This window comes from Syngnathus scovelli, chromosome 3 (genome assembly GCF_024217435.2).
Source record: "Syngnathus scovelli strain Florida chromosome 3, RoL_Ssco_1.2, whole genome shotgun sequence".
NCBI classification, from domain to species: domain Eukaryota; kingdom Metazoa; phylum Chordata; class Actinopteri; order Syngnathiformes; family Syngnathidae; genus Syngnathus; species Syngnathus scovelli.
In genome coordinates this window covers 17,302,316-17,315,876 of record NC_090849.1, presented here as the reverse complement: position 1 = coordinate 17,315,876, position 13,561 = coordinate 17,302,316, and the positions used below count along the sequence as shown (strand labels likewise).

General features: G+C 42.1%; 3 protein-coding genes across 3 annotated transcripts; 1 reads left to right on the top strand and 2 right to left on the bottom strand.

Moving 5' to 3' along the window:
- Window positions 1-23: 23 nt before the first annotated feature.
- dimt1l (DIM1 dimethyladenosine transferase 1-like (S. cerevisiae)) lies at window positions 24-3,460 on the bottom strand. The gene is made up of 12 exons (XM_049762824.2): window positions 3,278-3,460; window positions 2,681-2,754; window positions 2,361-2,447; window positions 2,195-2,256; window positions 2,027-2,120; window positions 1,908-1,957; window positions 1,718-1,841; window positions 1,558-1,650; window positions 1,085-1,149; window positions 875-938; window positions 675-781; window positions 24-165 (listed from the first exon to the last, which is right to left on the bottom strand). The coding sequence occupies exons 1-12, from the start codon at window positions 3,333-3,335 to the stop codon at window positions 123-125; spliced, it is 921 nt and encodes a 306-aa protein (XP_049618781.1). The 5' UTR covers window positions 3,336-3,460; the 3' UTR covers window positions 24-122.
- A 46-nt stretch (window positions 3,461-3,506) lies between these two features.
- cenph (centromere protein H) lies at window positions 3,507-5,724 on the bottom strand. The gene is made up of 10 exons (XM_049762825.2): window positions 5,484-5,724; window positions 5,131-5,235; window positions 5,004-5,059; window positions 4,886-4,931; window positions 4,755-4,823; window positions 4,325-4,381; window positions 4,176-4,239; window positions 3,988-4,039; window positions 3,755-3,915; window positions 3,507-3,671 (listed from the first exon to the last, which is right to left on the bottom strand). The coding sequence occupies exons 2-10, from the start codon at window positions 5,223-5,225 to the stop codon at window positions 3,579-3,581; spliced, it is 693 nt and encodes a 230-aa protein (XP_049618782.1). The 5' UTR covers window positions 5,226-5,235; window positions 5,484-5,724; the 3' UTR covers window positions 3,507-3,578.
- A 663-nt stretch (window positions 5,725-6,387) lies between these two features.
- On the top strand, window positions 6,388-13,446 carry LOC125994501 (junction-mediating and -regulatory protein). The gene is made up of 10 exons (XM_049763838.1): window positions 6,388-7,621; window positions 8,187-8,360; window positions 9,064-9,214; window positions 9,871-10,040; window positions 10,106-10,271; window positions 10,501-10,670; window positions 10,770-10,853; window positions 10,934-11,026; window positions 11,090-11,603; window positions 11,697-13,446. The coding sequence occupies exons 1-10, from the start codon at window positions 6,788-6,790 to the stop codon at window positions 12,005-12,007; spliced, it is 2,667 nt and encodes an 888-aa protein (XP_049619795.1). The 5' UTR covers window positions 6,388-6,787; the 3' UTR covers window positions 12,008-13,446.
- The last annotated feature ends 115 nt before the right edge of the window (window positions 13,447-13,561 follow it).

Genomic DNA, 13,561 nt, shown 5'->3' with positions numbered 1-13,561 from the left:
GCTCGGTGACATTAGAATCTCTATGAGTTCTTGACGTATGGTTTATTTACAATAAATTTCTAAAAGGGCTCTAGATGAACGTGGAACACCAATCACTGGTGTCTCTTCCTGGCTGTGTGCCTTTAGGAAAAGTGGATCCCTGCTGCATTGAACGCATGAAGCAATCTGAGGAGTAGAAATATGTGCAATGGGTAAGAAATCTATTCATGAATTAAACTGTCAGTGAAAGAAGGCTCTTGGATGTACAGGGGATCCTCAGTTTACGACGTCAATTCATTCCTACGCTGCGATGTAAACCGAATTTCGGTGTAAGTAATAAAATGAAACGGTAATAAACAAAAGAAAACAATTTACACTGGAAGGAGGGAGCGTTGCAAGAGACGACCCAACAGTCCAAAATAGCGTATTTTACGGCTCTTAGGACGCCTTTACGACCCAAAACCGCTTAGGTCGAAAAAAAGGCTTTAAATATATTAGACGTGTGTCGTAAACACAAAACAGCATAACTCAAGGATGTCGTAAACCGAGGACCCCTTATGTAATTAAAATAGTTGTCGTTCCTATTTCCTGAGCGATGTCATTTTAACATGATTGTCAAGACAGTAGCTCAGATTTGCAGGAATGCCATTTAGCAGATTATCTGAAAGATTAAAATGAGGGAGTATTCAACTTACACCATGAAGTCATCTATGTCCATGGACCTTGCTCTCTTGTCACTAAAATTTGCCTCTTGTAAGATGCTTTCTACTTTTTTGGTGATGCTAAAGTTTGCTGGCACCTCCTGTCAAAACGAAGTGTGCAATGTGTCATCATTGCGGCCAGCATGTCACAAAAGTATAAAAACATGTCGGTGTTTCAATTTCACTGCACTCACCACATTGGACACAGAGCAGTGGATTCTATAGTTCTTCTCCAGGAGCTGCTCCACTGCAGTCGACCTGGACATTCCAGAATTCAATGTGACTTGATCCACTTTACACGTCAACATTGTGTGCAATCCTTTTTACTGTACACTGAACAAAAACCTACATCCAGCATTTTTTTTGTGAGCAGTTCTCGTTTGGCAATGTAAAACCATACTCACTTGAATGCAGCGTTGAGGGTTTTATTCTTTCTTACGAAGGCTATTCTGACCAGGCCATCCCACTCCTGAACAGAAGCCATGCATTATTAAAATGTCCACTTAAGTCTCGTAAAACATAGGTGTCAAACTCAAGGCTCGGGGCCCAGATCCATATCATTTTATGTGGCCCGTGAAAGCAAACCATATCTGTGAACTTCCATGACCCTTGCTAAAATCTGTACCAAAATGTTTGTCATGTGTAATAAATAACATTTTGCAAGAATTATTGTTTTTTTTCACTTTTTACAGTAACCATCTTTCCAAGCTGGTAATTATCATTTTTGTGTAATATGTGCTAATATGATGAGATGATTAAACATTTATTTGGTTTCACTGTAATAACGGCCCGCTGAGGGAAACCGAATCTACAAAATGTCCCAAGACAGAAACAAGTTTGACACCCATGTTGTAAGAGTTCCAAAACAAAACTTGACCTGGAAGTTGACTGGAGGAGGAGGATTTTTGGGCTCTATCCTCACAACACTGGACTCAACTTTTGGAGGAGGACGGAAATTATTCTTCCCAACCTGGTTGGGAAAAATAAAATCAACAACAGTTTCTTCTTGGTCAAATATCGACTAGAATTGCACATACTTTCATGAGATGGTCCACACGAGCCAGAAGCTGAGTGTTGATGGACAGCCTGCAGTAGAGTTTATCTCCAGGTGGGGCCACCAGACGCATGGCGAACTCTCTTTGGAACATTAACACGGCACACCTGAAAAAGACACACACACGAGCTGCAAAACGTGACTTAAAAGTACGTGAAAATGAAGTTTTATACCTGAAGAAAGGTCGGTGAAGCAACAGTTTGAAGACAAACGGCGATGAAATCTGTCAGTTAAAAAAAGAAACATGTTTATTGGAGAAGGTAGTTAGAATTGATGCAGGAAAAATGTTTACCTGGTACGGTAAATTGGCCACACACACGTCAAAGAAGGGCAGGTCTGTTTTCAAAACATCCCCGACTAAAATCTGAAGTTTAGCTTGCATGGGTCTGTTGGAGGACGTGACATTTTTATTACACCACACGTTGACTTTTTGAAGATTTACAGCTAATCGATGACTTACGTGCATTGTACTCGTTTCTGCAGTTCCGCCACCAATCTGCAATCCAACTCACACGCCACCACCTGCAATACACAAAAGTCTTGTGCTTATTTGATCAATCCAACTTCAGGACTACACGGCAATGCACAATTTGTAGAAGCTTTGAGTTCAAATCAATCTTTCTTACCTTCTTAGCTTTTTCTAGTAGTTTCACCGTCATGTTACCAGTTCCGGGTCCCACCTCCAAAACCACATCTGTTGGCCTAAGTGCAGCCTGAAAATGAGGAGGGACACTCATTTAGTGGATTTTAATGCATTAAATTACATGAGTCTGGATTTTTTCCCTTTATCTTTATTATAACCAGATCAAGCCACATTAGTCATGAATTAATCATAATTCATCAGAGCATTCCCTCAAAAGTTGTCAAAGAAATCCGGCAGATTTCACTTTTCAAAGTTTAGGGCAGTCGTGTTGAAATGATTCATTGAAATTGCCATCAGGCTAACCTTCTCAATGACGCTGTTAACAACAAGAGGATTCTTCAAGATGTGCTGACCAATTCCTGTGTTGAACATAATACCTGCAACACACAAATTAACCATTATTCTGTTGTTTCGTGACAGTGATTCTCAAAAGGTGGATTAAAAAAAAAAATAACACATCACAAGAAGACGTGATTGGTTAATATTATTTTATGAATTGTCTTATCGTTTCACAAAATCACTTTTTCATACGCTTTCGTGACATACTCCAAAATTTGGGAACAGATATTATGTGGCTGAAATCAGACGATTTGTACAATTTATGTTAAGCAATAGCTCTACTTTATATGCCTACGGTACGACGAATCTCGTGTCGTACTGTAGGAAATAATTAACACGCATTTTTATAGCAAATTAAGAAACTCCAGAAAATGTTTGCGACATGACAGTTCACTAAAACTGTGCTCTTCTTTATCACGCGCATGACCCCTACGAGGATTCCTAAAGTTTGCTTAAAATCAGTCATGTTAATCAATTTGCAAGCCCATGATTATCCACTTCGTATTGTTACTAGCATTAGGAAATATGCTAGCGCTAACTTCTCCCGTAAGGAAACCGTACCTTGGTTTTTAACCTCTTGATGCTGCCTGCTTTTCTTCTCCGCTTTAACCTTCGGCATTTTGCTAAATTTGTGGCTTAACACTACAGAAACGCACAAATGTGGTAAATATTTCGAAGTGATGTGGTAAACACGTGTGACGAGCCTACGCTCTTCTTCTCTAGCTGAAGCTCCAATTATGTGTGACATAAGTCGCCCTCTTGTGGCCTATCTCGGTATGACAGTAACAACTACCAGCGCTATAGATTTTATTTATTTAATTTTCGAAACATAAAACAGACACATATACACAAGTGGGTTTTTTTAGTCGGTGATGGGAAATTCCTCCAGAGTCAGGGCTATGTCTCGTAGATCTCGATCGTCCATCCAGTTTACTTTGTACGCCAATAGAAGTCCCTGCACATGGGAAAAAAAAAATCTTACAAATTTAAAATGAGTTCCCTGAAATTTAGTATTGCGGGGACTTTTTATTTTTTTACCCTTAATATATTCTGTCCCATGATGACCATCTTTTTTAATTCTTCCAAGTTTGTGCGGCCTCTCTCCAAAACAGTTTTGTACTTTTCTGCATCTGGGTGCGGTTTCTTCACCTTCAAGTCTTCAATCGCTTTCATTTTCTCATGCAAGAGGCACTTCAGCTCTAAACACAATACAAATATGTTATCAAACATATCAAACAACAAAAAGTCTATTGTAAACCATATTTACTAACCAAGCCTGTTCTTCTGGAGTTGTGTGATTTCATCTTGAAGAGACCTTGATTCCTTTAAGTACAAGAAGGAAAAATGAGAAAACATTTATTATTATTTCAGCATATCACAGCCCAGGGTCTAGGATAAATCATTATTCCCACTCATACACAACTTATGGTACCTGAAACAAACACTGAAAGTTGTTTACCTCCTGAGCTGTTTTTATTTGTGAGCAAAGCATCGTGCAGCGATCACTGATGGCTTTCAGCGCACTGAAAACAACATAAGTGTATCAAACTGACAACATCTTTCTTTTTTCATAAAATAATTCTACTTTAATTGTTTCTGTAAACTTACTCAGTCTCTGAATTATTTTCTTTCATCTTTTCTTCAATGGCATGCCACATCTGCATTCTAAAACACAGGTCAAGTCAGTAAGCTGTTCAGGCCAGTTTATTTGGTAGACCTGTACAATCTTATGGAATCCAGTACAAATTACAATTTCAAAGTTAACTTTACTTTGGCAATGATTTTTTTGGGTCCTACACCTTGAGTGTCACAGGTCTAGATGAAAAATAATGCCATGTGATCATTGCTGTGTCTTCTTTTAATCATTAGGTCATTATTGTTGTTTCATTTGATCATATTTTTGTAATCTGTGCATCTTTTATTGCCATCTTATGAATGCAAAAGTCAACCTGTCTTGCACCATGTCATTTACCACAATAATAAAGATACTGTTAGACCTAATATCAGTTTGACGAGTAAATACTAGCTTATGGTTTACCTGTGCAAAGCCAGTGTGCTGTTAAAATGAAGGGCTTTGATTCTTTCCAGCTCGCTGACATTGCCTGCTCTGTAAAGACAAACATCGGTCATTCGGGAATCGGACGACTGGGTAACAAATCAAGCACTCACAAGCGTTCCTCTGCTTCAGCGCTAGAGCACGGGCTCAGGTTTGTGCCTGCAAGAGAAGAGTTGACGTTCATTTTTGTCCTCAAGACAGACATTTTTCAGAAAGGGCTGAAAATTTGACCTCTATTAAGTTGCGCTTCCATCTCAAAGCACTGGTTAAAGAGCTGCTCTTTTATTCTGAAAGAAACGACAGTAAATACAATAGTAAAATATGACATAGGATACTTATGATCATGAAAGAAGCGCACTTGAGTATGTCTGGTGAGATGTCAGATTGGCCATTGGATCCATCGTTGAGGGGCACGTCCTCCTCCTGGTTTCCCGTATCATCAGATGGCTCCATGATGCCACAACTTGGCAGAAACAAATACAAATCATTTTTTTCTTCTTTTTTTACAGACATCACTTTCACCATGTACTCGTGTAGCAATGCTTTTAAATATGCAACCTGTTTTCAAAATATTTTTTTTTGCTGTTCTAAATTTGTATTACGACTTGACGACAACAGATGAGAGGCACTGCTTTAGCGATTAAATACATTTAAGCTTTAAATGAATGCTGGAAGTGCATAATTGAACGAAGAACAGAAAATTAAAGTTACCTTGGTAAATGGAGTCAGATCAAATCTTTAAACAAATATTACAGGAAAGTGATAATGATACAACGATCCCTGATAACTAACAAATAGCTTTAGAACCCACAAAACAAGTGATAGGGTTTATTTTCGATCGCTAACCCATTAAAGTCGATTTTCACAAAACAAACTTTAGCATTCGTTGGTTCTATTGAATTGACCCGCCCGGAAGTTACGTTTATTTCGCCATCACCCTTTTCCGCCGTCTCCTCCCCTTTGCTGCCTTCAAGGCCTCCCTAGGCAATCGGAAACTACAGAGCTCTAACTATATACAAAGTTGCTACAGTATAATGCGTCAATAAAATAAATAAGTGCATACACCGCTGCATCACGTTGTATGCATATCAACATTAAACAGATTGAAAAAGAAATAAATACAAAATTACAGCAAATACTAACTTTATCAAAATCACTTCTCTGCCTTTCTTTTCATGTTATTTTTTTCCCCAGGATTTATTCACCGCACTAAATAGCTCCTGCTCTGTGCTGTGTACGCATGCTAAATGCAAATAATAATAATAATAATAATAATAATAATAATAATAATAATAATAATAATAATAAATTAATAATAATAATAATAATATAAACAATCAAATAAAATGCAGTTTGTTCAAAATGATTCACCTGTGTAAATTCAACTATGATTACATTTAATCCCTAAGAAATATGAAGGTGGTGTTTACCAAAATATTTTTTGTATGGATGACTGTAAAGATTATTGTCCTTAAAATTGTTATATAGCAATAATTACAACGCCTCCACTATGTGGGGGAAAATAAGCAATTACAACTAAATGAAAAGCTAAATTATCTTGACGTATTTTTCATTTGTTCGGTTCTGCACGTTTCACACTGCCTTTGAAGGCATCATCATTTTAGGTCCGTGTGGTCTAGTGGTCAGCTGTGTAGGTAAACATGTCAACATTATTGCATCGGAGGCAACACTAATCTCACAGATTGCTTGCTGCGGGACTGATTGACTCTTTTTTAAAATTGCATCCTTCCTTTGCGTTGCAAGGGTTTATGGTGAGCATGTTTGCATCAGTTAACGATGCGAAGGGAGAGGATCATTGCTTGAAATGCGGTCCGCGGTGGTTCGACGATGCGCACTTGCCGTGGTGTGATGCTTCTTCAATGCTATGCTATTGATGTAGCTCGGACAGTGGCTGCCTGACATCCAAGTGGATGGAAATGACACCGCGCTATTCTCAAAGCGACGGACGAGCTCGTCAGCTGAGTAAATGGTTATAACTCCGCGTTGATGCCTTCATGCGCATAGCGGTGTGGTTTCATTACTTTGCAGGGATGTCATTCACAATGGAGGATAATTTTGAGTCGGGCTGGGTTGCAGTTCGCCCAAATGCGTTCGAAGACAAGGAGAAGAACAAATTTGTCTTTATCGTAGCCTGGAACGAAGTGGAAGGCAAATTTGCCATAACGTGTCATAACCGGACTGCGCAAAGGAGAAGCTTTGGCGCCAGCAGCAGAGAGTCTGAGGATGGAGACAAAACAAGATGGGCCGGAAGTCCCGTCGGGGACAAAGTGTCCAGGAGCCCTGGCTTAGGAGCCAGGGAGGCTGCGGTAAAGGGCCTTAAAAGCAAGCACCCAGTTTCCAAATTTAGCCCTGTCAGGATTAAAACTGTGGTCAACTATGTGTCATCTCACGTCGGTTCTGATACAGAGTCACAGAAAGAGGAGCAGCTGCCCCCTGTGGACTCTTTGGACCTGGAGGATGTTCTGAACCGGGAAGACTGCAGCTGGGCAGGCCTCTTTTCCTTCCAGGACCTCCGGGCAGTCCATCAGCAATTGTGTTCTGTCAATTCAGAACTGGAGGACTGCCTCCCCGTCTTTCCAGAAGAACCAAGCGGGATGTGGACGGTGCTGTTTGGACCGGCTGAGGTCTCCGAAACTGAGATGGATGAGCTGTGTTCCAAGTTGCAGCTCTACCTTGGCCATGCGCTTGATATATGTGGCTGGAAGATCCTCTCGCAGGTATTATTCACAGAAAACGATGACCCGGATGAATATTACGAGAGCCTGAGCGAGCTGAGGCAGTGTGGATACGAGGAGGCGCTTCTCCGTGAAAGTAAACACCTGCAAGAAGTGAGTTAGCTTCTTTTCACTCGTTTACAAGAATAATAACGTATCACAACAGTTGCAAACACAAGGTTTGGTTCTAATTTAATATGACCTGCTGCCACGAGTAATTAGTCCATATTGTAATAAAGGAAAATAAAAGAAACAGATGGAGGGTCACTTTAAATTAGCGTACTAACAAATATGTAAATTTAACACATATGCTGGCTAACAATTAACCAGCTCCTATCTGAGCTCACAATATTCATCTGTTTTCTGGCCAAATTATAGTAATAAATTAAGGCCACCAGAAGACACACACACACATGCACTGCCCTATCGATCCTCTGTGATGGTTGACGTATTTCAGAGCTGCATTTAGCCTGTTCAGTCTGGCAACAAAACGTGTGACTATTGATCTTATTCCCTAGAAGTAGATCACATTCAGCACCAAGTGCACTTTATTGTGCTGACAGTATTTACAGTTCCACAAAGCATCCTTTCTTTTTAGCCAGTGGAGTGCGAGTGAAAACTGATATAGCTCAAATAAGTAGACCAACTCACATATGTTTCTCTTTTCTTGTTTATGCAGCTTCTGGATAAACACAGAAGCATGGAAAGCATGGTTGACTTGTTGGCGCTTTATGAGGAGGAGGACCAGGCTTATGGATGCTTGCTGGAGGCCTCCACGCAACTGTACCAGTATCTGCTGCAACCATTTCGAGACATGAGAGAGCTAGCTATGCTGCGCAGACAACAGATCAAGGTAACTAACCCGCCAGACAAGCGATTGCGCTTCACAAATGCTTTCGAAAGGATAATAGAGACATCTCATGTCCAATCGATGCTTAACCACCACATGTGGTGAGCTGGCAACTCGAGTATGTTTTGAATGTGACGCACTATGCAAAGCGATGAATGGATTGATTATAATGCCCTAACCTACTTTACCACTCCAACGGCTATTAAGATGAATACCTCGCTGACAAGGTCAATCAACTAAGCGCAGTTACTTTTATGAAAGGAAACGTTATTACATTGTGCAGGCGTACCTAATGACGCTTTTAAAAAGTATTTGAATGGAAAAGTGGGCAGTGAGTGGCATTCAGTAGATCTCCAATTACCTGCTGACTCAGACACATGAATAAATTAAGGTTTGTGTGCTGCTATTGGATCACCCAACATGTTCATTTCATTTTCATTTATTAAGTCACTGTATGAGAAACCTTGAAAATGATCCGTGGTAAAATGCTCAGGTTCCACCAAGACTTGAACTTGGATGGCCTTATTCAGAGTCCAGAGTGCTGCGAGGAATGTCACGTCATCTTTCAGCATTTACAGTTTTTACTCCATGCAATTAAATCCTATTAAATACATGTATTTTCACTTTTATAAAAAACTGTACCTCAAGTGTCAAAGTGGTTTATTCTTGAATGGATAAGGTACTAAGCTTAACCCTCTCTCACTAGATCTCTATGGAGAATGACTACCTGGGCCCGAGGCGTATTTACGCTCTCCAGAAGGAGGACTCTGATTGGCAGAGAAAAGCTCAAGAAGCTGTCCTTATTATCCAGGATTTTACAGTAAAATACTTTGAGACAACAGCGAGAGCACAGAAAGGTAATGAAAGACGATTGCTAAAGTCAGTGTCATGTCGTTAAAGCAGTGGAACAACGGAATAACACGCACACGCAGCGAGGTTGTTATCATTAAGAAAAAACACTGAAATAAATACAAGTAAAATGAAAAAAACATTTTCATTAATAAACACATAGAATGCAAGCCTTGCTCTTTGATTGACCCCTGCATGTTTTCGACCACCAATGTGTGTTATTGAAGCAGTGCAGACAGCAGCTATGTTTTGACATGGAGAGGTGAGAACAAGGTTAGCCAATTGATCACAAAGCAGATTGTTGACTTCACAATGCCACCCTCCCCCCTCAGATTGATCAAGTTATTACTGTTATGTCAGCGTGTGTGTGGATGGATGGATGGATGGATGGATGGATGGATGGATGGATGGATGGATGGATGGATGGATGGATGGATGGATGGATGGATGGATGGATGGATGGATGGATGGATGGATGGATGGATGGATGGATGGATGGATGGATGGATGGATGGATGGATGGAGTTATGTGCAGTTTTCAACCACCAACTGAAGTAACCCAAAATGACCACTAGATGTCTCACTCTGAGCATTATCTGACAACCCAGCCAACACAATGTTTATGTATTTAATCCCATTTTTTCTCGTGTTTCTATGTTTGCAGGAGTATATGATCGTATGAAGGTGGACCAGCGCAAGTTTGGTAAGGCCTCATGGACAGCGGCGATGGAGCGCATGGAGAGAATGCGCTACTCCGTCGCTAAGGAAACCCTGCAACTCCAAAGAGCCCGGGAGATAAGCCTGGAGCAGAGGAAGCACACCCTTCGAGAGGAGGTATGCAAGGGAACAAACGTATCCATAATATTTAACAGTGCATGAGTAACAGGCCCTCCCATCAGATGCAGAGCTTGTGTAGTGGTGAGGACGCGATGACCCTACTGGACCACATGGAGTCACAGTACTATGAGCTCCAGCTGCAACTGTATGACATCCAGGCTGAGATCCTTCAGTGTGAGGAGCTACTTCTCACTGCTCAGCTTGACAGCATTCGAAGACAGATGACAGGTATGTCTTCGTTCCAAAATGCACACAGCTGCTGAAGTGCATCATCACTTTGTAATTTGGCCAATAAAGCGGATTCTGATTCTATAAAAAGAGAAATTGAAATATGAAAGAAAAATACTTCCCTGTAAAATAAATATCTCCTCTTTTCCATTCATATATTACATTTTTATTTGATGAAATACGAAATTACCAATACTCTACAATGGAGCATTTGTTAATGTGTTTGCAGAGCACCAGAATGAGGTGGTGTACTATGACACGTTTGAAAGCGCTGATGATATAACAGAGGAGGACACTGCTGAGAAGGAAGAACTGCAGCGACTTCAGGTCAGCGCGCGGCAACTGGAAGCACGAAGGGGCCGCATCACTGCCAAGCGCTCCTATCTGAAGAGCAAGAGGGTGTGTATGCCTGTGTCACACACATTCCAAGTGCATTGACATTTGCATTTTAGAATTCCTGTAGGCAGTCCCTAATAATGTCCTCTTGTCCTTCTGCAGGAGATCTGCGTATCCAACCACGTTAAGAAACAGCTGGTGCGCCAAAGCACCCAGAATGAGTCCTTATCTCCGCAGATCTTACTGGTAGACCTTTCTTCACTTTTTAACCACCTAGCTAAACACATGACATGCGTAGCTTTATATCACCACACTGAATTTTACAGCCAAAATACGAAGAAGAGGAAGATGAGAGAAAAAATAGCAGAGTCCGTCAAGAGAGACAGAAGACTCTTGATAGACTTCGCACCTTCAAGCAGGTATGCCGGGAGCTGGAATCTTGCCTATCTTTTGCCGGCTGATCTTCATATCTGTGTGTCCAGCGCTACCCGGGTCAGGTGATCCTCAAGTCGGCGCGTTTGCGTGCGGCCCACAGCAGAAGGAGAGAGCGAGGCAGGATTATGCAAACGGACGGCGAGGATGGAAGGGAGGAGCGTTCCGCCCTTGCCGACGTACAAGGGCCGTTGCGCCTCAGCATCAGCGTGCAGACGGACCCCAGCTCGGCGCTCACCACCCAGCCTGTCACAGGCCTGGCAGCCCACTCGCTTCCTCCTTTGCCCATGCCCAGCCCTGCAGATTCCTTCTGCTCTCCTTGCTCCCTGTCGTCACTGCTGGCGTCTCCGGCCTCACCTCCGCCTCCACCCCCTCCTCTGCCCGTCCTGCCAATACGAGAACAGGTGTCCCCCTCTGAGAGCCTGAAGGCTGAGGCACAGTCAGGGGAGCGCCCTCGCTCCCCGCTTGGCCCTTTCCATCCTCGCTTCTTTGACAGCAGCCAGCTGGTGAGCGCCCGCAAAAAGCTGAGGAAGACCCCTGGCTTTGACGACCACAGCAGACGAGGTACTGCCACCGTATTTGCTATTCATCCGTTTGCACTAGTCAGTATGCATATGTAAATAATACATTTCATTCTGTCTTTTCCTGTCTACGCAGGGAGCTGCCCCATGGACGAAGTCCTGGCCTCCCTGAAAAGAGGCAGTTTCCACCTGAAGAAGGTCGACCAGCGGGCCCTCCCTCCCGCTGCCCAGAATGATGACGACTCCAACAACATTTTAGCTCAGATTCGCAAAGGGGTCAAACTGAGGCAAGTCCCCCCTGAAGAAAGGAAAGGCCAGGAGCAGACCACCGCCTCCAAGGACCCTCTGACCAGGAGCATCTATGAGGCGCTTCGACGAATAAAGGAGGCCTCGCCGGAGTCGGACTCTGAGGAAGATGGTCTGGGTGGGCCGGACTGGGAAAGCTAGGACTTGAGACTCAAGACCCAACTCATAACACCACACAGTCACAAATTCTACTCTGCTGTATCTTACCGGGATAATGATTTGACTCTGTAAAATGGTGCAAGCATGTTCCCAATAGCACAACACAGAGTGGGGATGAGTCGTGCAAAATCACAAAATATAGGTCACCCTGTTCATTTTATATTCTAATTTTCCCCACTGCTTTCAATTATTGTACTGTCACGTTGTAACAACGCCATATTTATTTACACTTATTCACTCACGGGTTGTAGCTGCAAATCTTTTACGAATCAATACAAAAATGAAAAGCAAATTCTGTCTCGACACGGTAACAAAAACGTTCATGGGCACGATTTGTAAATTGGGGTCATATGGATTATATAAATACAAATCCTTCTGAGATTTAAAATGAGATCACATGGCCAACCATTGCCATGGAACATTACAATTGTCACCATCTTTAAAATGTTCTCGTACCTGCCATGGGCAGGCACTGCATGTGGATGTCACTTTACGTATTGGAAACATAGCAGAGGCACACTTCTTGTCAGATGTGAAATTGCAGTAAATCCTTTAGTATGTCACACTAAATTCATCCCCCCTCCCCCTCCCATCCTCTTCTGGCTTCATCACCCCCATGTTCCTCATTCAACGAGGATGACCATCTGCTTAACCGCGGCATGCTACGTGATCGAGATATGGAGCGTCAACTCACGAGTTAATGCCACGCGGAAGGAGCGGAATGTCTTGTGTGAAGGCTTTGCAAAGAGCGTGTGGAGATTTCTGAGCGGGAGGCTCTCCATCCCTCGCTGGTGACTGGTGCTCACTCGCTGCTTTCCCCACACACACTTGAGTAGGCAGCCACGCTCAGTTGGAAGTCAGTTACTCACAAGCTACCCACACGCTAAGATGTCAGCCAATGAGTGCAGAAATATTCCTGACCATGTTATGTAACTATTTGACTTAGAAGTGGCAGCTCTTGCAACATGTACTTGTGCAAAGACCTACTACATATTATGGACAAAAGTATTGGGACACCACGCTGCCCGCCCTAAGCTTTATCAATACTTGAGCAGCTGAGAGCAAGATGGCATGGACAGATCATGCGCCAATCACAATTGCAAGCCTAAAAAAAATAATAATAATAATGAAATTTTGTGTCTCTCTATTAAAGTTGTGTAAAGATTTCATTACCTCACCTTTATCCTTTTGCTTTCTCAGCATTTTCGGCCAAATGTAAACATTTGGCGTCAACTCGAGTTGCCTGACTACACATCCCCCATGTGAGATGTTATACCTCTACAAAAACAGGAACATTTAAATGCTTTGACACATTTCCCCAAATCCTCTTTTTCTGCTGTAGTAAAAAAAAAATGATTTAGTCTGGTTTTGTTTTAACAACCTTGTCCTGCATTTAAATAAACCCTTGCCATGCAAACATATTCCGAATGCCTCTTTAACAGATTCTTCAGTTAGATTGATGTGTTTTGGAAAACATCTCATTCCATGTTAATCCACAGAGTTGCATTAAATCCTGGAACAGGTCTGACTAGTCCA